We start from the raw sequence: 27491 nt of genomic DNA on the forward strand, positions 1-27491 counted from the left end.
TTGTGATTTTAGAGAGGAGCAGGTTAATTTGGCAAGTGTCCACTGGTTTCATCCGTGTTAGGAATCATCAGGACTTTGCAACCGTCATGGCAACTGCAGTAAACAGACAACGTAGCATGGACAAAACAAACTGTAAGTGATGTGATAGTAATAGCGACGGCTGAAGTAAAAAAAATTCGAAAGTAGTAAATCCACGAGAAATTCGTTTTGAATCAAACCAGATAGGAAACGTGCACGCAAAAATAACTTTTTCTCAAGAGCCACAATTTATTGCTTTCTTCATTGAACGGATTTTTTTTTTAAACCCACAACAGACCCGTCTTGATTTTCCGTTATTTTCCAAGAAAATGCCCCACAACCAATGGCCCCCACCCCCCCCCGCTAAATCCAGACAACACGAGGTTCGTGGCATGGGGGGAGGGGGGGAGGCAAAACGTTCAGAAACACTCTTCGCGGAAAGGGGCATTCCGCTCGCAGATTGGCTGGAGAAGTGCCACCAGGCACCCGCGGTGACCTTATGGCAACTGTGGTTTTCGTGGCTTTATACTCGGTGTGGATGGGTCGACAGCGCGGGTGAGCAAAGGGACGACGATTGCATTTAATCCACAAAGCCGGGACGCTGCAAGAAAAAAAACCCAACGCTAAATGGCAAGAATTCAAAGCATGTCCATAGAAGCCCGGAGGAATGTGTTTCGTGATCGTGCGCTTGGGCGGAATGGACAAGGGGGGGGGAGTGGGTCCCAGGCATGAAACGCTCGGGCGAGGAAAGTTGGTCCGTGAAAAGTTTTCCAAAACGTGCAGTGGCGTCCACAGAATTGGCTTGTTACAAATATGAACGTAACAAGAAGCAGTGTTCTGCCGGCGGACTATCGCGAGCGAAAAAAACAACTGGTACGGGGCACGCACGGAGCGGTGTGCGTGGACCGCCACGTGGAATGGCAACGTTTCATTTGAGCTTCAGGAAAGATTCCAGGCTGTCCAGCTCCACGGCTTCTGCAAACTGCTCGTAGTCCTGCAGGGTCGAGAGAGACGGGGGGGGGGGGGGTCACGGAAGGGTGTCATAGCAACAGGGCAACTTCACGATAACGCCAAGTGCACTCCACGCATGTCACAGATGCGGGTGACCATTGGTAAAATCGGCGGGTACGACCCGACCGTACAAGTGCCGGGATATTCTCTCTCTCACGACGGCTGTGGACCACACTGAGCCGCGCTCGGACGCAGCACGGGAGATGTACGGCGTACCACGTTGTTCCATTAATGGCAAATCAAAGATTCACCAATCTGCGACTGTGGTAAAGATCAAACCATCAAATACATCACAGGTGAGTGCGTCATCCATGCACACCCTGGCAGCATCGCTGAAATCCTTACCGCATCTACTGCCGCCTTGGATCGGTTGAAGGACCTTAACATTAAACTCTGACATCGTCCATACAATCCACACAGCATCTACTACCACCTTGGATCGGTTGAAGGACCTTAACATTCAACTCTGACATCGTCCATACAATCCGTGCCGCATCTACTGCTGCATTTGATTGGTTGAAGGACCTTAACATTAAACTCTGACATCGTCCATACAATCCATACAGCATCTACTGCTGCCTTGGATCGGTTGAAGGACCTTAACATTAAACTCTGACATCGTCCAAACAATCCATACAGCATCTACTGCTGCCTTGGAATGGTTGAAGGACCTTAACATTCAACTCTGACATCGTCCATACAATCCATACAGCATCTACTGCCACCTTGGATTGGTCGAAGGACCTTAACATTCAACTATGACATCTATACAAACTGTTGCTTACATGCCATACGAATGGAGTATAATCGTGAAGGTTGCTTTGTTTTGACTTGGCACGAATACGTCAAACCGTTAGGGCTGTAAATGTGATGCAATAAAGGTGTCCGTTGATAAGATAGGAATGAGCGTGAAATTCCACGATGGGGTTTTAGTCGAGACAAACCTGATTTTCGTGTAGCGGTTTCGGGAGTCTAACGAATGTGTGTGTGATCCACCAACCCTTGCCTTCAAGGTGCTGGACTACGGTACACTGCAGCACCACCGGCTAACTGCGTGAGAACCGTAAATTCTCCAACAACGGAATGTGTGGCAATGTCATTTGGACCACCAACTCGGAGAGTTTGAAAGAATGCGGCCATCCCAACAGGTGAAACAAAGACAACCGCAGACCGGTTTTGTCATCCAGTAGATGAGATAATTGCTGAGGTAGAATCAGCAGTAAGACTCCTTCCACATAATGAGGCAGAGATGACTAGACATGAGGTTGCCAAAATAATTGAGAATAGCAAAGTTCCAAAAGTTAATATTAGCTCTAACGAGGCAAAAGCCTTAAGAGAGCTACGTGTAAATAAGGATATCCAAATCCTGGCAGCTGATAAAGGCCGCACTACTGTAGTGATGTCACGAGCCGATTATGATAATAAAATTAGAAATTTACTAGAGGAAAGTACCTACATTAAAATTTAACGAGATCCAACTAATACTTTAGAACGTAAGACTACTACAATAATTGCAAATTCATTAATCCCTAAGAATGAGCAATACCAAATTAAGCCAAGGGCCTCAAAACCACCTAGACTGTATGGGCTACCAAAGATTCATAAAATCGGCATCCCATTACGACCCATAGTACAATTGGCTCTGCCACATAAATTAGCAAAATATATAACTAAACAAATACAGCCCTACATCGGTAGGACATCTTCATTCATAAGAAATTCAGAACATATTGTGAATGTGATTAAAGATATTAAACTTAATCCTAATGATATTCTGATAAGTTTTGATGTGATTTCTCTATTCACTAAGGTTCGAGTGAACGAATCGCTTAAATTACTTGATACACTAGTAAAGAATACAGGTTTACCAAAAGATATTCCGAAACTTGCTGACCATTGTTTAAATAACGCTTACTTCTTATGGAGAGGGGATTTCTTTAAAGAAAAGGAAGGAGCAGCAATGGGCTCTCCTTTATCCCCTGCTATAGCAAATTTGTACATGGAAAACTTTGAAATAAGAGCACTTGCCTCGAGCACATTAAAACCATCTTTTTGGTTTAGATATGTGGATGACATTTTGGTTGTCTGGCCACATGGTAAAGCTACACTTAATTATTTTCTAAATCATCTCAATGCACAAAACCCGGCCATCCAGTTCACCATGTAAATGGAGGTGAATAACACACTCCCGTTCCTACATATTTTGCTTGGACATGGCCTAAACGGTAAAATAACACACAGCGTTTACAGAAAGCAAACGCACACTGATGCCTATCTGAATGCAGATTCGCATCATCATCCAGCTCAGAAATCCTCTCTTATCAAGACGCTCATACATCGGGCTAAAACAGTGTCAGATGGTGAAAATCTAGTGAGAGAGATCAAACACGTTAAAGCAGCACTACGACAGAATGGCTACAATAATGCTCAAATTAACAGAGCACTGAATGCCAAATCACGATCGCAAAGCAATACTGCTGAAAGCGATCAGATTGTTAAAACAATAAAACTTCCATATATCTCAGGAGTAACTGACAAATTAGCCCGTGTTTTGCAAAAGCAAAACATTACAGTAAGATTTGGTACAGTACACAAAATTCAAAAACTAGTATCTTGCACTAAAGACGCATTACCTAAATTATCAACAGAAGGTGTATATCGGATTAATTGTTTATGTGGCAGATGCTATATTGGACAGACGGGATGTAACATCAGCATAAGACTAAAAGAACATCAAAGAAATATTAAATTATCTCAAACACAACTGTCGGCAGTGGCAGAACATGCTTGTCAACAAGGACACTTAATTGATTTTGATAACGTTGGAGTGTTGTGTAAAACTAATTATTACTGGCAAAGACTAATTAGAGAATCCATTGAAATTGAGAGGAATAGAAATAACTTTAATCGCTCTGACAGCTACAGGCTTAGTGCAGCTTGGAAGCGTATTATTAAATAATACAAATGTAGTGCCGTGAATTTACTCGGACGACAATCGCCTTTCTTCCACCGTCACTTATATTTCCATCGTTCCGCACACACAGTAATTCTCCTCTTCGCTCTCCGCCAACTCGGACACTCCGATTCACCTCAGCACCGTCCGCTCATCCTCCTTCCACACACAGTGGTTCTCTCTCTATCTCCTCACACACAGTGTCTCCTCTATCTCTTCACGCGCAGTGACTTCCTCTATCTCCGCACACACAGTGACTCGTCTGTCTATTCACACACAGTGACTCTATCTATCTCGGCACACACAGTGACTTGTCTGTCTATTCACACGCAGTGACTTTCTCTATTTATGCACACACAGTGACTTGTCTGTCTATTCACACACAGTGACTCTATCTATCTCCGCACACACAGTGACTATCTATTCACACACAGTGACTCTAGTTATCTCCGCACACACAGTGACTCTATCTGTAACTCTCCCTGTACCTATCTCCTCCGTAACTATCTCTCTGCTCGCTAACTCTCCCTATCGCTATTTACCATCCTTTGGGTTCGGCTCCCAGTCTATTCTTCCCTAACATTTGCCGGCTCTCCTCTTCGCATCTCTCCACCTCTCGCCAACAACTGCCCAACAACAACTCAACTCCCCGTTCAAATCACCTAGCGTTTTATTCCCTTTCCAATCAGCCTTAATTAATTGCCACGTGGCTCGCTGGAATTTTCCCGCCAGCTCGCACCTATCCAACGGTCCAGACTTCGCGACGCCGCCACTTAACGCTAACAGCCTCTTGACCAATCACAGCCCTTGTGCCATGACTCCTTTAATTACTTCGGTTTGTTTACGCCACCCGTGACTCCACCACCTGCTCGACCTTATGTGACCCACACTGCTTGTATGTCTGTATGTACTGTATGTGGCCAATTTACCTATGCGTATCCTTTACTCCACTACACATATTACAATTCCTTATAGTGGAAACACATACTAATTAATGGATTACTAACGTAGCATATAATCACTAACACACATTACAACTAATTACTAATCTACAACTCATTACTAATCATAACCATTGACTGATTACTAATCGATTACATAATTACAATACCCCCCCCCCTCCGCCTCAAATCACTGCACCTGAATGAGTTAAATGATGACGTCACCCTGCTGCTCTATTTAAGACCGGGAGCAAGTGAGGGCTTTACCATTCTGGCGAATTGCCCGATGATGCTGGATGTAATTACCAGAGAAACGTCGTACTCAAACTGTAAATGTTGTGGATTCACTCTTCAACACACCGGTGGGCTAAAGTAGTGAATTATTTGTCTTTTGTCAACGTGACACACTTTTATGCTGATTGGCCGTGTCGGGTGGTGGAGGGTTACGACACATTTATAAATAACGCGATCTAACCCAAAAACCTTTATTATGAATAATATTGGTCGCGAAAGCCTACGTGTTAGATTGGCACCAGCTATCGTAGAGCGCGGTCGTGTCGCGACAGTTCTTTGCGGTGAGTAACGTCTTTAAAAGCAGCGGTGCTACACGCCTCTCTATATTAAATTAACGCCGAGCCGCTCGCGCGTTGAGATTCGCCGGCGAACGGAACACCCCACCCCCTTGCAACCTGCAGATGTCTCGGAACGGGAAAGGGTTAATATCTGCCTCCAGCCTGCGTCAGGTTTTCTGTTTGCCACGGCTCTGCTTGTCGTTTTATTGTTTTATTACAGATTTAAATCCGAACGGGAGGGGGGAGATGCGGAGGGAGAGCTCACCCCGCAGTAGGTGTTGTCGTTGAAGATCTGCGGCGGAACGGCCGTGGGGTTTCCACTCAGGTGCCTCATGTTCTGGCGGAGCTCATCGTTGGAGGCGATGTCGACCAGCTCGAACCTCACGGCTTTCCCCTCGAGCACGCGCCACACGTCGCTCTGGTTCGACTTGATCTGGACGATCGACACAGGCGCACACGCAAAAAAGACAAAGGTGGCCCCGTGTTAGCGAGTAGCAGCACCTATGAAGGCCGGCACGGCACACGACAGGGTGGGTGGCCAGCACCACGCCCAGCCGCATTTTTCTCTACAGTGGCGATGTTTACACATCGCACCAGGTACTCACTTTAGGCCAAGTCAATATAGGCGATGCCCAGGACCGATTCCGATAATCGTTACTGGTGTCGGCCATAAGTGGGAATCCAGCTCAGGTAGCCAGGTTCGTAGTGCATCGCGCTAAACACTACACTAACGCTCCCCACGTGTTGTGCACACGCACAACATGCCTGGGCACACGCACGGACAAAAAGACAAAGGTCCCCCGTGTAGACTTAACAGACTGTTGGGGAAAATGCTGTTTGCAAGTAGCACCTATGAAGGCCGGCATGGCACAGGAAGGGTATGGGTAGCCAACGCAACGCCCGGCCTTTGTCTCCCCAGTGGCAATATTTACAAATCAAATCAGGTACTCATTAAGGACCAAGTCGACCTAGGGGCGGCCCAGGGCCGGATCGAATATTCGCCACTGTTTTTGGTCGTGAGCGGGAAAGGAACTGGCGTCGTTGTGCTCGTAGCGCAGCAGCGCTAACCGCTAGGATACCGCTCGGATACCGCTCTCCATCACGCGTGTACACAGCGTGGCCATGTTAACAGGTGCCCTAGCTCGTCGCCCATTAACCACCAGCGTTGCAGGTGGGCAGCCGAGATACACCATTGTACACGTGCAATGGTGTGCAAGGCAATTATCACCTTTGAACAAACGAGTTGAAAGCGAACGTTCTTGACTGAATTTCATTTTATAACCCGAAGTTAAACTATAAACTCAACTAAACTATTATAACCCGAAGTTAACTATAAACTCAACTAAACTATTTTTGTTCATATTTTATAACCCGAAGTTGAACTATAAACTCAACTAAACAATTATAACCCGAAGTTAAACTATAAACTCAACTGAACTATTTTTTTCATATTTTATAACCCGAAGTTAAACTATAAACTCAACTAAACTATTTTTGTTTATATTTTATAACCCGAAGTTGAACTATAAACTCAACTAAACAATTATAACCCGAAGTTAAACTATAAACTCAACTGAACTATTTTTTTCATATTTCATAACCCGAAGTTAAACTATAAACTCAACTGAACTATTTTTGTTCATATTTTATAACCCGAAGTTGAACTATAAACTCAACTAAACAATTATAACCCGAAGTTAAACTATAAACTCAACTGAACTATTTTTTATTTTTCCATGGCGCCCAATCCAGTGGTAGATGGAGGGGGTTGTTTGACCGTGCTTCACCACGCTGGTCAGTGTAGAGTTGGCGATGGGGCGAAAGGGGGTGTGTGGTGGCTAGGAGGAATTGAGATATCTCGTGCGATGCCACTGACGATAGCCGTAGTTGGAAATCGAAGTCCTGAAGGTCGTTGAGTTCACGGCGCAGTGCACTAACCGTTGCACCACCACTCCAAAACTGTCTCCCGTTCTTGCAACATCTTAACGCGATCTTGCCAACCGACATGCGCTCAAAGACAGATCTGTAAACACGCGCGTGTCTGTTCCCCTCGTGCACTCGCTCCGCAAGTTTTCATGGAAACACGACCGAGCACCCGTGACTTCAAGAAAGAGCGACGGGAAAACCGGCGCGCATACCTGAGGTCGAGCGTCTCTTTACAACCGTGCACTCGTAGTCAAACATGGGTTTGCGGCCACCCAAAACTAAACTGGGTTCCCAAGCGCAGCAAGCCCATTGCCTCAGCCTGCTGCCCAATCGGCACAGCGGCAACACGCCTGCCTCTCGGCAAAGACGGCCCTGGGTTCGATTCCCGGCTCGGGCGCCTTTCTGTGCGGAGTTCGTACGTTGTCCCCCTGCTCTGCATGGGTTTCCGCCGCTTTACTCCCGCACAAACGCCACCGGCATTTGGTCGAGCATCGATCCCAACTCACGTGAAGGTAGAGCCTTGGCAATGTCGCTCGCGCCAGGCGTGCACGAGATGAAAGTCTCGAGGGTATTTGGCCTACTGCGCCATGCGGGCGAGATGGTGTGGGAGAGGTGGGAGTGCCCACACTTTACCCCACCACACGCGACCTGTCGATCGACTGCTGCAACCATTTACTTCACGATGGCGAGATGTTGAACTACCTCGCCTGGTATATGGGAGGGCGTGGGTTCGATCCCGACCCTCACGCCGCTATATTTGCAGTTTCAATGTTCTCCCTGTGGTCGCGTGGAATTTTTTTTTCCCCAGTCCTCCCGGTTTTTCCCTCCACATTTAGAAACATGCATTAGAGTATTTGTCTGCTGTATATTTCCACTTCATTGGGCTATCATTTGTGGCCAGGTCGCTTTTGAAAAAGAGCTATTTAGCTCAGTGGGCCTTACCTGGTAAAATAAAAACTGTAGTTTAATGTTGTTTATAGTTTATACTTTTGGGTGGACAGGTGCAGTGGATGATTTTAGAAACTTGCTCCATTGGTTCAACTGCCGCAGACCTCTGGATTGCATACCCAGTGAGCTACGACACCATTGCAGCATTCTCATGCGTTAAGGAGGAAGTCAAATTCCCCAACAGTAAATTCAATCGAGATATTTACCATGGCGACGAGTGCACAAATGGCCACAAATATATCAATCAACAATGAATCCCAAGTGGCATGCAATGCTAGCTTCACAAACCCCAGTAATAATAATGATATTGATGATGATATTATTGACTTATTGTGGAAATCTCTCACCGAGTCCCAAGACTCTCTTTCAGGATAGTCCTTCCTGCCTTGGGATGTTTGACCAATTTTCTTTCAAGCGGTGTGTTGCTTTGTGTTGGGGGGAAACCGGAGAACACGGAGAACAACCCGCGAATACGAGGGGACCACACTCACCGGTCTGCAAACACGCGGAGTTTCACAAACCTACACTGTCCCCCCCAAAAAAGCCTTATCTCTGAAGTGCTGGAATATTTTTTATTTTACCAGGTAAGGCCCACCGAGCCATACAGCTCTTTTTCAGAAGCGGCCTGGCTATCACAAACGATAGCCCAAAGAAAGCGGCGTACCATCATGTGGTATTCATAGCAGGCAAATGCTCTTTAAACGCGTGATGTTGATTCCAAACGTGGAGGTAAAAACCTGAGGACCCGGAGAAAAATCCACGAGACCACGGCGAGAACACACAAACTCCAAATATACAGACATCAGGGTCGGGATCGAACCCATGAACCTCCTGTATACCGGGCGAGGTAGTTAACATCTCGCCACCGCGGTACCCAGGTGAGTGCCACAGCGCCAGCTAAGCTATAATGTATAAAGGCAACGTAATGCAAACGTAGGCCCATGACGATTTGCGGTATCTGTGCAAACCTTGTGCAGCGAGATGGCTAGCGCAGCTTCACTGGGGCCTCGGGCCGCGAACACCTGGACCCAGTTACGGGTGACAGACTTTAAACAGTGTTTCTCCAGAGAGCTGACTACGCAAATATACAGCTATGAAACCCTGAACGATGATCCGTCGTGAAAACTTTGAAACTAAGAAGTCTTCTTGGCCACGAGGTATTTGGTGATGCTGCTGCTGCATTGGCAGTGGTGCACAAGCACAATAAACACAAAAAAATCAACATGTCTGTCAATAACGATGCCTAAACACAAAACATATATAATAGGTGAAGTTATGGACAATGCCCCTTCATTTATGTGCTATGAAGAAGGGCTAGGTCTAAGGCGTTCTTCGCGCAGCATTGCTTTATTATTTCAGTCGTTTACTGCCGTACGCACCCTGAAAGTTGTGTGTGTGTCTGCAGCAAGCGCGTGTGTGTGTACCTATGGACGCGCGCGCGCGTGTGTGTGTGGGGGGAGCGGTAGTGTAGCGGTTAACGCGCTGCGCTACGAACCCAAAACGTCGCTAATTATATATTTTAATTTTAGGGCCACATTGACGAATGTGTTCAGTTTTCTTGACGAAAGAGAGTACTGTACTGCATGCTTACATGCCTTTGCAGCCACGCTTGTGCGATGACAAGTTGGCATCTGTAATCTTCAAAGAATGCAGAAACAAGTGCCCGTATCGACTCTGTGAGCCTTTGGCCACAAAGGACTCGTGCAAACACATGACCTGATAAGATCAATCTGTCAACATGTTCGCTGATAGCACGTAGCCGAATCTTAAAACCACAGCCCACACACCTCCTCAAATAAGCAAATAACAATAACTAATTTCGAACCCCTAAGCCAAAGCACTGCTGTAAGCAGGCCTCACCACGCCTGCTGGTTGTGTGATTATACTTCATCACGCTGGTTAATGCCGGTTACTCGCTTGCCAGACCTTCCCCCCCCCCATTATATCCATCACCAAGAAGAAGCTGGATGTCGAACCGGCCAAAACTGCTGCTGCGGAAAAAGCGGCGCCTTCACCACCTGCGGAAGAAGCCGGGTTCCAGCGCCGACAGGTAAAAAGCGGCACGGCAATTATTGACCTCTCTGCGGACTACGACGACGCCGTGTGGCATCATGGCCCCCGCTGTTGCTGCTGATGATGATGTCGCCGTTCCACTGCACACCGATTGGACGCGATGCGCAGGAAGCGTACCTTTGACGGTGAACACCTCGCAGGAGAACGCAGTTGCAAGAGAATTGATGAACGATGGCCTCCCTCAAGGCCCCCTACTAGCGCCGCCACTGTTGACCATACGTACGCGTGACCTGCTATGTACATCACCTCGGAGGCTCGCATATGCAGGTGACATAGCCCTGGCCGCACAGGGCACTAAACCTCGAGGACGTTGCCAATACAGTGCTCTTAACAGCTGATCTAACTTTATTGGAGGCGTATTTATCTTGCCGGAGACCCCGACCAAATCCCTCGAAACCACCACGAGCGCTTTCCACCTTAACAATCGTGCAACAGATGCCACCCTCGATGTGTCCTTCTTTGCGAGCCCACTCCAAGATACACAAGGGTTATCATGGATAGTAAGCCTGACCTTCAGGGCCCGCATAAAACGGACCTGTGAAAACACCAACTCAAGCATCACCCAGCTTAAGAAATGTGCAGGAACGACCCAAACTATGAACCGTGTAGTAAACCACCGTAGTCTACGCGCTCCTTCGACGGAGGGAAAGCAACATTACAAGAACTCTCTCCCAAAGCCCTCTCGTCATGGCATGGTTGGCTACGTACGGTGCGAAAGAAGTTCAACGCACATGCATACATACATGGCGAAGCAGACCTCGACATTTGCATTTAGCTTTCTGAGCAGGCAGGGTTAAATTATGATGATGGTGGTGGTGGCGGGGATGGAGGCGGTGGCACGGAACTGAATGAGTATTACTCGCCCTTGATGTGAGCCACAGGGGGGAATTCAACTCGTCATGCGCAGCGTGAACCCTCTGTGGCGACATCTCCACGCCCAGAATTTCACTGCTCTTCTGTTGGGCTCGTGAGGAAGAGGAAGTCACGCATCCGTGACCGATCGTCAACATTCTTACAAATTACCCCCCCCCCCCCGAGACATAAATGTGAAATATCATACGAGCGACGAATATCAACGACAAAGCGGGAGTTACGTGTGCATGTTGAACTTCTTTCGCGCACCGTACGTAGCCGACGGTGCTGATTGAAGGTGCGGGGGGAACAACAAACTAAACACAAAAAGCAGCTAAATGTCATTCCCAGTTCAGTGCAAACAATTTTACATCATGCATTGAATTATTAATGAAGTTCACTTCTCTAAGCTGACTAGATATACATGCATGCACATATCCAATAATACATGTTTTGATCCGTGTAACCACTCCCCGCAGGCACTAGCGATGCTACTATTCACCGCAATCATACTACAGTAATATGAAAAAAATATCTATGCCTCGATTATCCTGGCTGGGCTCCTGTTCAACCCCAACAGTAACTCTGTTGTCAGTGGCTGCTGTGGGCCGTTGCTAATTAAACTAGCTGGCTAACTGGCTAAAAGGGATTTTCTATGTAGCAAGCGATGCATTATTCAAACGGAAGTTCAGAAGAATAAATAGATAGCGATACCAACAAGGTGGGAGTAATTAATACAGTGACATGTTATTTTAAAATTGCTCTAAATTTTCACTTCGTGCTTCTCATAATGCACTTATTTTGCCAGAATATTATTTAAATCCTAGAGAATGAAAACATACTCTTTGGTTCTTTCCGTAAAGTCACGTAGGTAGAAAAATACATTTTTTTGTTTGTGACTTTACCGAAAGAACCAGAGAGTATGGATTCCTGCAATCACGAAAGCTTCAAATCAAGAATGAAAACAAACCTTCACAATATGTATATTCTTTGCAAAAAAAACCGGATTATTCTTCATGCTCCACATTGCAAAGCCACAAGTAATCTACGAGTGTTAGTTTAAAAAAAACAATTGATTGAGGAATACATTTTTGTAATCTGAATCGTGACAATTCGTCAAGGGTGAAAAATCGTTCCACCTCGAGCCCGAACGCAAGCACAACAGCAGAGTGCACATCGTGTCACAACATGGGTGCGTTACTCTTCATTCAGCTACGCTCAATGCCGAAGGGAACAACGAGCGTGCAAAATACGCTTCCATCCCACGTCTGATGATGACGTGGTCAACCCGAAAAACTGTGACCTTGGGTCCAAGCGTCTCCTAGTTGTGTGTGCGAATGGTATGTAAATTGCATATTTATTTTGAATTAAATTAATGGATGCAATAATAAATACATGAATAATTTCAAGAGTCTGGTAGTTGTAGCTCTAATGCGAAGGAGCGCCTGTAATAATAATAATAATAATTCAAATGTATAATGCACATTCCATCCTAGGATCCCAATGCACAATGCATGAAAATCAGGAAACAAAAACAGAACCAGGGCAACCGACTAAAAAAAAGAGGGAAGGCCACTTTAAAGAGTTGGGTTTGCAAAGCAGACTTAAATCTATCTACAGACTCTGATTGCCTGATTTCAAGTGGCAAGGCGTTCCATAGTTTGGGTGCCATGCTAACAAAAGCCCCATCACCAAAAGAGCGCAACTTACACCTGAAGTCCTGAGCAGTTCGGAGATCAGAAGATCCTAAGGCCCTTGATGGAATATATAAATGCGTTAGTTCCTACAAGTAGTGCGTGGTGAGCCCTTTTAAAGACGTACAGGATAATAGCACGATCTTAAAAATTCAGAACAGCCCAGAAAAGCTCTTCAGATGCCTTACGGTGGTGAACAAGGCCCCATGGAGACCTGGCAAAGGCGACACAGCAAAATTCATGGAGATTTTTTAAAGAGCCCACAAAGGATTCAGCAAGCTAAGGGGAATTGAAGGAGAGCACGGCCTCAAAAAAACTAACAAAATAATGGGATCGTGGATTTTGTAGGCGGTCAGATAAAGTTTTGTTATTGTTTAACCAGGTGATTGATGCGCCAGCATTTACTAATTCATTCCGGTAACTTTCTCCCTGGCGCTTAGTCACATCCTTATCACTCTTCTATCGCATGGTTACTGTTATCGTGCACTGCTAATTGACTCCTCCACCCATGTTTAGGACTTGGTTCTGGCAGACCCACCGTTTTGTCTCATAAATATTGTGTTCAACCACCACCATACTGCAGGTCAATACAACACAACAACAACCGACATTCGCCATTAAGTGGCGGTGACGTCACTACAGCACTTGTGCCAGGCTATGTGCGCTTTAATGCCACGTGAAGTGTCGAACGCACGCGGGACAGACCCGGGTGCCATGGGTTGACTGAGATGACTGGCCGATGCACGACCTGTGCCCCCTACTGTGCCAACTTGCTGTGTTTTAGACGCCCGGCGCTCTGCTCGTTGTTGTGAGCGTTGCTCCTCTGCCCTCCGATACAACGCACTCGCTCACCCGCCCATTCACCCACTCACTCACTCACACATGCAAGGTCACAACATCTCTCTTTCTGCCTCTTCCCACGCACTGCTCCACTTTGAAATTCCCTACCATTATCGCCTTTCCCATGCTCGTGTAACCTTGCTCAATGCAAGGTTGGCTACGTATGATCGTGCCGTATGTTGCTGGCTGCCTGACGTTTTCGGCCCTTGGGCCTGTGCTCAGTGAATGGACTGATTATTGGGTTTAGTTTAACCTACACAGGTAAAGACTGCTCACCATCTGTTGGCAACTAGTGCAATGATGAGTCCTAATAGTAACGAAAACCGGTCTGCGGTTTATATCTGTCTCACTGCTGCCTGTCAGTCGGTCATATTTGCTCAAATTTATTTTGATGGTGACCAAAGACAAGAGGACCACAATGCAGTTCTTCAGGAACCGCCGATGGGTATTGTTTTGTGTATCATGCACAAAGGCGGAGTGCTTTTCACACGATCTGCACCGATACGGTTTTCAGGCCTGTGCTATTATTCTGCTTTCGTTGATTTCCATCTCGTCGTTCAGACTCCACAAAGCGCGTGTTGCAAAATGTGCGGGCATAAAAGGGGAGCAGCCTCTGCTTTCAGGAAATTACAGCTCCTGCGTGTTAAGACACCGCGGAACCACCCTCTGTGATTGGCGTGGCATGATGACAGGGATAACGTCGTCATCTGTACGCGTTCTGCATGGACATGTCTGTGTGTTATGCACCGTGTGCTAGACACGTCACAGCCCTTTCGGCAATCCGCTGTGGGATGACCATTCTTCACCATGCTGCTCAGTGTCTGATGGTGAAGGCGGCACGTTGCATAGATGTGGGAGCATAGGCATTCAGTACAGTACGATAATCCAGTAGGTGTGAGTGTGCGTTTGTGATTAGATCTGTGTAACTTCATTGACAATGGCCACAAGTTTTTTTGGGGTGAGCTTTTACTTTCCGGGGCATCTTACAATGCAGAGAACATGGTAACTGCCGTCTTCAATGCAGGAGGAATGGCAAAAACTGCATGAACTATCTCCTGAAGCCGCTTCATCTGGTCGTGACTAGCAGACCTCGGACACGCAAACTCCGGTCATCCTAGCCAGCGCCTTTTGGCTAGCTATCGAACAAAGACGATCACCGCGTCGCTCACTTTCAGATGCTCTTGTGCAGCCGTCTGGAGCGCTTTCCCTTCCGATATCTAGGAAGCCACTGGAGCTATGCACTTTTAAATCATCTCGATTGAAAACTCATTTCAGTAGAACTACTTTTTGTGTTTAGTTTGCTGTCCTTCCCCCGCACCTCCGATTAGCGCGGTTGGCTACGTACGGCGCGAAAGAAGTTCAACGTACACCGATGGCATTCGGCTCGTGAACATATTGCTGCCGTGATGCGCGGGAATAGAACGGAGGCATGACATGAAACGCATTTCACGTCCAAGGCCACTGCACTCTCCCGCCGAAGATGCTCTCAGCGGGGTTGCACATTTGTTGAAAAAAAAACGACTGCTCACAGCGCACAGCGTGCCTGCAAATGTTTTAAGTTAACAAGCCCAGCAAGTTATATTTCTAAAAATGCTAAGTGCGCCGGGTCACCATGGCTGGGTCAGTAGGGGCAGTCACAAAGACGCTGCGCAGAGGAGCAGCAGCAGCAGCAGCGGCGGCAGCAATGCCTCGGGCTAACACTGTCCTCCTTTTGGTGGCTGCAGATTGCTAGGAGGCGCATGTTTTTTTTAACAGCTCTTTAACAGAGGGAGGTGGAGCAGCGGCGGCAGCAGCAGCAGAAGTTCACCCGTGTCTGTCCCCGAAACACTCAACGTTGGCTCGCGCACGACGCAGGTCGAGACACGCTGCTGCTGCTGTTCATGGTTGCTGCGAGCAAATGATGCCAGAACACAACTCACTCGACCAGACCTGCAGCATCAATCATCATCTCATCGATCCGTGCAGCCACCAGTGCACCCTGAACGCTGCAGTAAAACCCTAAAATGTATTTGTTATTTGTAATTAGCCAGCTTGTAAATGTTACAAGTCTTTACAACTGCTTTTGGTTTTTTGTTTGTTGTACTTCACCCCCGCCCCGCACCTCCGATTAGCACGGTTGGCCACGTATGGTGCAAAAGAAGTTCAACATACGTACATACATACAAGTCGCCTATGTATGGCATTTAGTCTGAACACTGCATTTTATTTCGTTGAAAAGCGGTTTTAGCTGGACTCACAATGTTGCGCAAGTTTTACGTCTTTAACACGCCAAACTGCCTACAGTTCATGGGAGTTGTTTTACCATCAAACTATTTTTTACAAATATTTTTTTCTTTTACCAGGTAAGACCCACTGAGATACGTAGCCCTTTTTGAGAAGCGAACTGGCCACAAATGATAGCTCAACGAAGTGGCTTATCATCATGTGGAAATTTATAGCAGCCAAGTACTCTAATCGCGTGTTGATTCTACACGTGGAGGGAAAAACCGGAGGACGCGGAAAAAAATCCACGCAACCACAGGGGGAGCATGCAAACTCCAAATATTCAGCAGGCGTCAAGGTCGGGATCGATACCACGACCTCCTGCATACCAGGAGAGGTAGTTAACATCTCTCCACCGTGGCGCCCCATACTTTACTACACTAGTGAGTAAGGTTTGGGGAAAGGGGTAATTACCAATTTAGATATCAATCGCCAGTGATGTTAACCGGCCAGGCGGCTAGAGGTCACACATTGGTTGGGGGTCATCTCTTAGCCCATCCTCTCGTCATAGTCGACAAAAATGAGGACCACTTTGTGGGAGACTCGTGGTGATTATGATGGTGTTTGTCTGATTTACTGGAATGCCAATGTTCAGTGTGCAATGTTACGCAACAGCTCTGTGTTGTAATCCAATAAACAGACGGGATCACAACGACCCTCCATGTGGACTTACATTAAACCTGTGTCCATCAGCTGTTGTTATTTTATGAAGGTGCTAAAACAAAGTTAAGAGGATATATTTGTATTCTTAGCTCTTTCGGTAAAGTCACGTTGAAGGGAAACAATAAAATATATATAAAACAATAAAAAAAATTCTCACGACGTTTCGACCATAACACAAACGGTCGTCATCAGGTGTGTCGGTTTGCATAAATTTATTTATATTTAAACTGTGTATTTATTTATTTATAAAAAACGTCAGCGCCACGCGCAGCGATTTGGCAGTTTATTTAGAAGGACTAGTCCATCTATGTTCTGAAAAGAGGAGGGGGGAGACGAAAAATTAATGTATGCTGTCTGAAAGCCACTGTAAGCGTGAACAATCAATTAAGACCTGAAATGGTTGATCAAATCTTTCCAATGATTGCTAAGCCAGAATCCATCTTCTCGGTTGAAATTGTCTCTGTGCTTGTATATGTGGATAGCCTTCATGAACGAATCTCTCATGGTAGCCAGATGGCTTACAAAGAACCTCTGAGAATTTTTATTGTTTTATATATATTTTATTGTTTCCCTTCAACGTGACTTTACCGAAAGAGCTAAGAATATGAATTACTGCAGTCACGAAAGCTTTAAATAAAAAAGGATATATTTGTTTACCAAACAGATATTTTGCGCTTAGAGACAACTGAGGCATACAAGGCTATATAACAAACAATTATCATTATTATCGTCGTATTAAACACTTCCAAGGCTATTTTGTTAGCAATTAACTACAAATATAGTGGGCGATAACTACATTATTTCTATTTATATTATACTACATGGTGCGAGTAAATATAAATTACATGGTACCAAAGCATTGGGTCACAATGAAGAAAAAGAGTGTTCACTTGCACCCAAATAAAATGCCCCACTGCAAAGTGAACACGACAAAAATGTGCATGCGAAGACTTGTTTGGTGGCTTCATCACCGCACCGCGGAATGAATACCAAGCAAAAACGTGGCCCATCTCGGCAACAATACACGTGTTCGCGTTCTGTGGACATTGCAAAAAAAAAAAGAAACCACGCACCCCTAGCAAAACCACAGCAGGCGCAAAAAACAGCCTAGGCACCAGGCGTGGCCACGTGGCTTCTTCCATGGCTACGCAGAAAAAGCTTGAACTCGCTCCACCATAAAACCAAGGACACGGTACAAAACCACCATGTTGTTCCACCGAGCTCTCTCTCAAGGTTTCCCGGGCCCCCATACACCTCCACCCTCCTCACTCCAATGAGCACGGCAAAACCGCCGCGTCCTACGGAGGCACGTCCAATAATTCGCTCATCGTACCCAGAAGCGGGACCGTGCGCGGCTGTGCGGTGTCACCGTAGCAGCACCGGCAGCTGTCTGAAACTCTCTCCCAATGCTGCACATTCGCAGCATGCAAGTCCCATTAAAGCACCATTATCTACCTTCATGAAGCAGCTCAAGGCTCTCACTAATGCAGGCCTCAACCGTTCAGGCGTTCACCGGTCCAGTTTCTCACCCATTCAGGCGCTCACCGGTTCAGGCCATCACCTGGCCAAGCCTTCACCTGTACAGGCTCTCACCTGTCCAGTCTCTCACTGCACTGCGAAAATTTATTTCTGGTTTGCTTTACGAAACAAAGTAAAATTTTGGCTTCCTTGGGAAAAAAAAAACATTATTTAGTAGCCTTTCAAATTTTTAACACGTAAAATATCACGGCCTCTGCTATCGATTGACCCTTGACACCCAGCACAATCCCATCACCAGTCTCACAATTTCTCAGTGGCAATATATATCAGCCATGGTTGAGTGAGGCTATCCAACTAATTAAGTATTATATCACTCTGATTATTGACTCCATTAATTCGACGAATCGGATAACGTGGAAAAACATTAACAGAAAAACGTATTTCCTCTGTTCCCACATGTGCCACTGGATGGGAAGTGATGGACGGGCCTTGGTAATGTCAACAGCATCATCATCCTCGTCATGTCAGGCACGGCCCATAAAGGGTTTCCCGCCTTCGGGAGGCAGGATTCTCTGGGCGGCGCTATTATTGAAGGGGCCTCTGTAACCGACCGCAAGAGAAGTAGTCGATTACAAACCTGAGTCAATTTGTCGACTCTTCATCCCAGCTATCGTTGATAACGTCCGTTATTCCATAGCGTCACACGGTAGCGTGAGTCAACTCAATGTCCCTGCCGAGCCATTCAACAGCAAGAGACCCGAGGGGGTAAGTGATCGCGTTTCTTCTTCCCATCGCGGTGCTCAATTTCATGTAAGCACGCGCTTCTCGGTCGCGTGTTGTCACACCTCTAACCTACACCGGCTGTGATTACTCGTCTCACTGCAGCCACGCCTCTCGGTCATCTCCAGTGAGCTGCACCAGGTTAGAGCTTCACCAAGCTCTCACATGGACCAGATTTGAGCTTGTGGTGCGCCTCGGTGGTGAGATGTTTACTACCTTGCCTGGTATGCAAGAGATCGTGGGTTTGATTCAGAGCCTGACGATGCTTGCTGTATATTTGGAGTTTGCGTGTCTCTCTCCCCATGGTCACGTGGATTTTTTTTGCGGGTCCTCCACTTTTTCCCTCCACATTTAGAAACATGCGTTTTCAGGATTTGGCTGCTATATATTTCCAAGTTAAAAGCCACTTCGTTGGGCTATTATTTATGGCCAGGTCGCTTCTGAAAAAATAGCTATATACCTTAGTGGTCCCTACCTATAAAAACAAATAAGCGTTTAGTTTTATAGTTTTTCACCACCACTCACCTCTCGTGCCACCAGCACCCGAGTGGGCACTCACTGCCTTTATTAGCAGGCTTACACAAACCCCCATCCTCTTATCTGAAGAGTGCACGTTAAACCAAGGTGACATTTGCCTGCAGTGTTGTTACTAATAGAATGTTGATGATGAAACAAACTATTCGGTGATACTGCCGATGCATTGGTAGCGGTGCACAAGGACAAATCCTTAAAATAAAGTCAACACATTCAACAATAAAACTGTGGCCCAAAAATAGAAAAAGACTATGAAATGCGACGTTTTGGGCTATGGCCCATCTTCCTACTACAGGTAGTCCCCGACTTACGATATTTCGATCTTACGATGGCGATATGACAAAATTGTAAAATATTTCTCATTTCGCGCGGCAGGCAAATGCAGTAGCGTACGAGGTACGATACTGTAACTTTATCATCGCCATCCTCCTCTTCCGACAACTAAGTTAATGTAGCCATCAACAACCTGACATCGTTCAAGTATGCAGACGACAGACATAATCTTGGTGAGCATAGTAGAATATGATACGTTACGATACGTTCAATGCATGTATGATACGTAGCTTCAGCGATTTCGTGTTAGGGTTACCACGATACGATACATACGTTCAATGCGTTAAAAGTTTTTTTATAGCAGATAGGATTGTTTCCTGAAAAAACTTTCTATGAAATTGCAGTTCATATAGGTAGGCTAAGAATTTACCTTGTTTTTTTACTTTAAATTGTACTGTGCAATACAGTATTGTAATTAATAAATACATACAGTATATAGTTTGTACAGTACGGTGCTGTAAATTGCTCTGTTTTGCTAAATTATCACCATTCTTTAAGACTCCTTGGTAGGCTAGGCCAATGTCGACTTACGATATTTTCGACTTACGATGGGGTCGTCGTAACGCATCTCCATCGTAAGTCGAGGACTACCCTGTATTTTACTGTCGTTACAAAACTGGATGTGGGTATGCTACATACAAATTTATTCAAAATGATACCGTTTGTTGTTGCTCATGGGACAGTGCTCCCATTCTGCTGGGTCATGTGGTCGCCATGGTACTGTGAAGTAATGTTCCAACCTGGCTGAATGTTTCAACGCTTGCCAGAGCAAGGCGAGATGTTCAATAAGAAAACTTGGATGATTCTTAATTCATAACATGTATAGATAGCGTGTTACATTCACCTCGCTTTATTGATTTTTTTCCCTTACTTTCACCGTATTTATTTCTCTAACATGCCTCAAGTCAGCCCTCGTTCCAGTCACGAATTAAGACAAACTCGTCTTCACGTGAGTATCACTTACATATGTTTTTGTTTGTTCTCTAAACGCTTTTGTTTTGCACAGGGTGGTCCAGATCTATTGCGACTCCCAATAAATTGACCTTTACATATTAATGTCTGTTTTAAACAAACCTTACTTTAAACATATATATTAAGTTTTCGAAAATGTAATTGGGGTCGCAAGACATCTGGACCGCCCTGTAGAATATTGAAAATGTTGGTTTTAAATCACACGCCATGTCTAGATTCCCTAGGCTTCCTCATCTAGATAGTTACGATAAATATATCTCTCTGCAAGTGGCGAGATGTTAACAACCTCGCTCTGTATACAGGAAGTCGTGGGTTCGATCCAAACCCTGATACCTGTATATTTGGAGTTTGTGTCTCTCTCCCTGTGGTTGCGTGGATTTTTCTCCAGGTCCTTCGGTTTTTCCCTCCACGTTTAGAATCAACATCACGCCTTTCGAGTATTTGGCTGCTATACATTTCCACACGATAAGCCACTTGATTGGGCTATCGTTTGTGGCCAGGTCGCTTCTGAAAAATAACTACGTAGCTCAGTGGGCTTTACCTGGTAAAAAAATAAGAAGTAAAATGTTCAGTTTATTTTTGTTAAGCCACGGTGTTATTGACGAATGTGTCGAGATTTGTTGTTAACTGCCCTTAAGCGCCACTGCCAATGCAGATTCCCTTTACTAGGGGCTCTCCTTAGCCTTCACCGTGTGGGAAAGATCGGAGCGCAAGAGCGGGTTAGTCCTCAAAAGTCTCTTGCACCTTCGATGTTAATCATTAAAGACACACGAGGCCCTGACTTATTAATACGGTGTCAGCAATGTGCAACCGTAGCCCTTTTTAATGCGTTCCGATTCAGGTCCAAAGCGTTAACGCATTCATTAGCTCTGTCCGTAGTGGGGGACGGCCTCCCCACACCAGAGACAAAGAAAGCTGTCACTGGTGTGGACCAATCAGTTTCAAAGACAATGCATATATTATCAGAGTATGCTTTTTGTTTGCATTTTGACCGCAACTATTGTGGTTAATGCAGACATGATTCCTTGTAAAAGGTTCCAGTTTGGTGTTTTAACAACTTAACACCTGTTTTGTTGCCAGATAAAAAGGGAAAAAAGCCTATTATCATATTTTGGTACTGGCAAAAGAGGTCCCATGATATGAAACGATTGCTTTTATTTTACCGGGTAAGGCCCACTGAGCTATACAGCTATTTTTCTGAAGCGATCTGGACCCAAATGACAGCCCAATCAAGTGGCTTATCACGTGGAAACTTATAGCACTCAAATACTCTAAACCAGGGGTGGGGAACCATTTTTCTGCCAAGGGCCATTTGGATATTTATAACATCATTCGCCGGCCATACAAAATTATCAACTTAAAAATTAGCCTGTTATATTTGGTCAAACATTTAATTAACTCACCCCTAGTGCGATGCCTGGAACTGCTTCTCTTTGGTGAGGCGTGTGATGATGTTAGCTGGTATTGACGATGGCGAGACGTGGTGATGATGTTAGCTGGTATTGATAATGTTGCTACTCGCAACTGCTTTTCCAGGTTTGCTCTACCTAGATTTGTTGAATTTCGAGTCCCTCCTGCGGTTGCCTTGGCAGGGCCAGTCCAAATGATTTTGCGGGCCTCATACGGCCCGAGGGCCAGACGTTCCCCATCCCTGCTCTAAACGCATGCTTCTAACCGTGGAGGGAAAACACGGACGACCCAGAGAAAATGCATCTGACAACGGGGAAAGATACACGTACACTCCAAATATACAGCAGGCGTCAGGATCGGGATCGAACCAACGACCTCCTGCATACCAGGCGATGTACTAAACATCTCACCACTGCAGCGCCCCATATGAACGGAATATGAATGGAAGTTTAGCAAAAAATTGCTGTGACTGATAACTGGCCAAACGGATCAAGCGGTTGCGTAAAAAACTTGAGGATTAAAAATAAACACTGCTAAAAGAGAATTAACCTTAGGTGGCACGGGCAAGTGTGTGTTATTACGTTGTGTGACGTGTCCTAGGTCACATGTCATGGGTTTAATCTCGCCTGCCGATTACGTTCTCATGTGTACTGTGTGTCATCATCTACAACAGGCTTTGCATGACGTGTGACATACGACTTGGAACGCGTCGCTATTATTGCTAAGACAAAAATCGAGGGCAAACGCAGATTGGGGAAAGCATTTAAAAGTCCACGCGTATGGATTATTTGTTCCTCCTTGTTAACATGAGCAATTAAATCGGCGTATTGTGAAGGCATTGTGGCCAATGCATTTCCAACAAATAACGACCTCCTTGCGAAAGGTTGTAATAGTAGTTTGCAACATGCTGAAAATCGGCGTGAATTAATTTCGCATGGTTCAGCCAAATCAGTTGCAATAAACCAAATCATTGTTCCTCAAGTTAAAGTTGTGTGCTGCTAAGAACGGAAGCGACCAAGTTGCATAGCTGAACGCAGGAAAACTTAACGTATTAGGGACCGTCCATAAATGACGTCACGCGATTTTGGACGATTCTTGACCCCCCTCCTAGTCACACGGCGTCACAAAAAGTCAGACCCCCCCCCCCAGGTGCGTGACGTCATTTATGGACGGCCTCTTAGGTCTGCACAGCCAATATTATTCATAACCGATTTATTGGGTTTAGGCCTGGTAACGATCTGGCCACCCGCTAGGCAAAGTCAAACAAAATTAAATTCTCACGCACACAACAGAATGCAGTAAATCTATACCAGAAATGCATCTTCAACTTGCGAACTGAAACATTAAATAACCGTAGTGGTGTTAACAAGACAAAGGTCCCCCGTGTAGCCTTAACAGACTGTAGGGGCAAGTGCTGTTAGCGAGCACCTTTAAAGACCGGCACGGCAAAACGAGGTGGAGTGGCCAACACCACGCCCGGCCGCCTTTGTCTCCCCGAGTGGCGATGTTTACACACCGCACCCGGTGCGCATTTGAGGCTGAGTCAACCTAGGGGAGGCCCGGGACCGGTTCAGATAATCGTCACCGGTGTTGGGGCCGTGAGCGGGACATATGTGGTTGTTTTTGTTGTTGTTTGACACTGCATCCCACTGGGATTTGTTGAACACAGCGTTGGTGGTGTACGGTGCTTTTTCTGGTATATATTTTGATGGGTTTTTTTTCCATGGATTTTCTGTTTTGCACAGTCACACAAAGCCACTTTAAGATGTTTTTCTTGTTCGTGTTTTAGGTTTTTTTTGTTTGTTGCGGTTGCACCCGATTCAAGAGCCGAATGGCTCACAGGGGCTATACCAAAACAAAATAAAACTGAAACTCGAACTCGCCGGGGTTCGAAGCGCAGCGTGGCGCTGATCGCTGCACCACCGCTCCCCGGTGTTAAACCTCGCGCGCGCCTTAGAATGTTTTGGCTATGACTACGATGGCGATGATGGTGGAGGGTGGATCGAAACTGAATAGAGGAATTTTGGACAGATAATTGCGTGGGCCGAACCCTGAAAAAAAAAACCTGCGGTGGATTCTAGACACGGCAGAGTTGCCACGGCACTTTGAAAAGTGCATGGAAGTTGAACTGTAACAGCGTTTACCAAACATGCACCGATTCCAATATGTTAAAACTATTTGTTTTATTTAACCAGGTACGGCCCAACTAAGCTAGATATAACATTTTTTTTACAAGCGACCTGGCCACGGGTCACTTGTAGCAGGCAAATACTCTAAAACGCGTGTTGTTGATTCTATACGTGGAGAAAAAATCCACGCGACCACGGAGAGAAAGAGAGAGACACGAAAACTCCAAAATACACAACAGCAGGCATCGTCAGGGTTGGGATCGAACTCCACGACCTCCTGTATACCAGGCGAGGTAGTTAACATCTCCTAGCCACCGTGATGATGAGAGACACGCAAACTCCAAAATACACAACAGCAGGCATCGTCAGGGTAGGGATCGAACCCCACGACCTCCTGTAAACCAGGCGAGGTAGTTAACATCTCCTAGCCACCGTGATGATGAGAGACACGCAAACTCCAAAATACACAACAGCAGGCATCGTCAGGGTAGGGATCGAACCCACGACCTCCTGCATACCAGGCGAGGTAGTTAACATCTCGCCAACGCGACGCCCTCTAACAAAGGTAGAATTGCTTCTCAGATGGAATCTCTTAGTTACTATCAGGCCTAGCAATAACTAACCCTTCATCATCACGTATGGCTTACAAAAACACCTGTCGCAAACAACACGTGTTTCAACCCTCCCCACCTGTAGCCGGGCTTACCGATGTCTCTGATCGGAGGTGCACGCTCACTCATCTCCCCACGTGGATGTCCTTACTAACGCCTCTCATGTGTAGCTGGTGCAATCGTTCACAGCTACCACCCACAGCACGAATTTCGTGATGCTTATACAAAGTCTCTGCACCAATGCTCACTAACATAACTCACCTGTACCCATGTTCACTAACATAACTCACCTGTACCAATGCTCACTAACATAACTCACCTGTACCCATGTTCACTAACATAACTCACCTGTACCCATGTTCACTAACATAACTCACCTGTACCCATGTTCACTAACATAACTCACCTGTACCCATGCTCACTAACATAACTCACCTGTAGCCATGTTCACTAACATAACTCACCTGTACCCATGTTCACTAACATAACTCACCTGTACCCATGTTCACTAACATAACTCACCTGTACCCATGTTCACTAACATAACTCACCTGTATCCATGCTCATTAACATAACTCACCTGTACCCATGTTCACTAACTTCACTCACCTGCACCCATGTTCACTAACATAACTCAACCCATGTTCACTAACATCCCTCACCTGCACCCATGCTAACTTCACTCACCTGTAGCTATGCTCACTAACGCCTATACCCATGCTCATTAAGATAACTCACCTGTACCTATGATCACTAGCATCACTCACCTGTACCCATGTTCACTAACATAACTCACCTGTACCCATGTTCACTAACATAACTCACCTGTACCTATGATCACTAGCATCACTCACCTGTACCCATGTTCACTAACATAACTCACCTGTACCCATGTTCACTAACATAACTCACCTGTACCCATGTTCACTAACATAACTCACCTGTACCCATGTTCACTAACATAACTCACCTGTACCCATGTTCACTAACATAACTCACCTGTACCCATGTTCACTAACATAACTCACCTGTACCCATGTTCACTAACATAACTCACCTGTACCCATGTTCACTAACATAACTCACCTGTACCCATGTTCACTAACATAACTCACCTGTACCCATGTTCACTAACATAACTCACCTGTACCCATGCTCATAAACATAACTCACCTGTACCTATGATCACTAGCATCACTCACCAGTACCCATGCTAACTTCACTCACCTGTAGCTATGCTCACTAACGCCTATACCCATGCTCATTAACATAACTCACCTGTACCTATGATCACTAGCATCACTCACCTGTACCCATGTTCACTAACATAACTCACCTGTACCAATGCTCACTAACATAACTCACTTGCACCCATGTTCACTAACATCCCTCACCTGCACCTATGCTAACTTCACTCACCTGTACCTATGATCACTAGCATCACTCACCTGTACCCATGCTAACTTCACTCACCTGTAGCTATGCTCACTAACGCCTATACCCATGCTCATTAACATAACTCACCTGTACATATGATCACTAGCATCACTCACCAGTACCCATGTTCACTAACATAACTCACCTGTACCCATGTTCACTAACATAACTCACCTGTACCCATGTTCACTAACATCCCTCACCTGTACCCATGTTCACTAACATCCCTCACCTATACCCATGCTCATAAACATAACTCACCTGTACCTATGATCACTAGCATCACTCACCAGTACCCATGCTAACTTCACTCACTTGTAGCTATGCTCACTAACGCCTATACCCATGCTCATTAACATAACTCACCTGTACCTATGACCACTAGCATCACTCACCAGTACCCATGCTAACTTCACTCACCTGTAGCAAGCAACGTGTGCCCACAACGTGCGCCCCCAACCCACCCACCCACCCCGCACGCCCCCCACTGCAGCCACGCTCACCAAAATTGTCCCCACAAACAACCCTCGTGCTCACCTGGTGAGCGCCTCACCTGTCGGGAGCCCGCCACGCTGGTGTAGTAGATCTTCACCACCATGGCGACCCCGGGGGAAGAAGATTGTGCCCGGAGCAGAGTTCTCGACACAAGTGGCGAGATCTCTCTCGCTCGTGTCTCCCTCTCTCTCCCTCGCTCTCTCTCTCTCTACTCGGCAGTCAGGCTGCAGTTTGACGCGGACCCCCCGCACCCACACCCGCACCAACCCCCCCCCCGCCGCACCACCGCACGACCCCCCACACCAACCTTCCCCCCCCCCCGCACCAACAAGCCCCTCCCCCGCACCAACCAACCCATCGCACCCCCCCCCGCACCAACCCACCGCCCAGCGAATGGGCGTGGTCAGAGGGGTGGGGCTAAAAAAAGGGCGGGGTGGGCTTAGGGACCGCGGGAAATAGATGCTGCCGGCACTTAAATAAATGACGTGAGGTAAACTACGATGCGCGTCAGTTTTGAGATAGTTTTTTTTATATAATTACTATTTTTTTCGCGTTGGT

The 27491-nt window shown here is 46.1% G+C and overlaps 1 protein-coding gene across 1 annotated transcript; it reads right to left on the reverse strand.

The window, feature by feature from the left end:
- Positions 1-243: 243 nt before the first annotated feature.
- LOC116953029 (SH3 domain-binding glutamic acid-rich-like protein 3) lies at positions 244-27160 on the reverse strand. Its single transcript, XM_032972849.2, has 3 exons — positions 26992-27160; positions 5761-5928; positions 244-1012 (listed from the first exon to the last, which is right to left on the reverse strand). The coding sequence occupies exons 1-3, from the start codon at positions 27034-27036 to the stop codon at positions 947-949; spliced, it is 279 nt and encodes a 92-aa protein (XP_032828740.1). The 5' UTR covers positions 27037-27160; the 3' UTR covers positions 244-946.
- Positions 27161-27491: the final 331 nt, after the last annotated feature.

Source organism: Petromyzon marinus, chromosome 49 (assembly GCF_048934315.1).
Source record: "Petromyzon marinus isolate PM22_M1 ecotype Great Lakes invasive population chromosome 49, UKy_Petmar_22M1.pri1.0, whole genome shotgun sequence".
Lineage (NCBI taxonomy): Eukaryota > Metazoa > Chordata > Hyperoartia > Petromyzontiformes > Petromyzontidae > Petromyzon > Petromyzon marinus.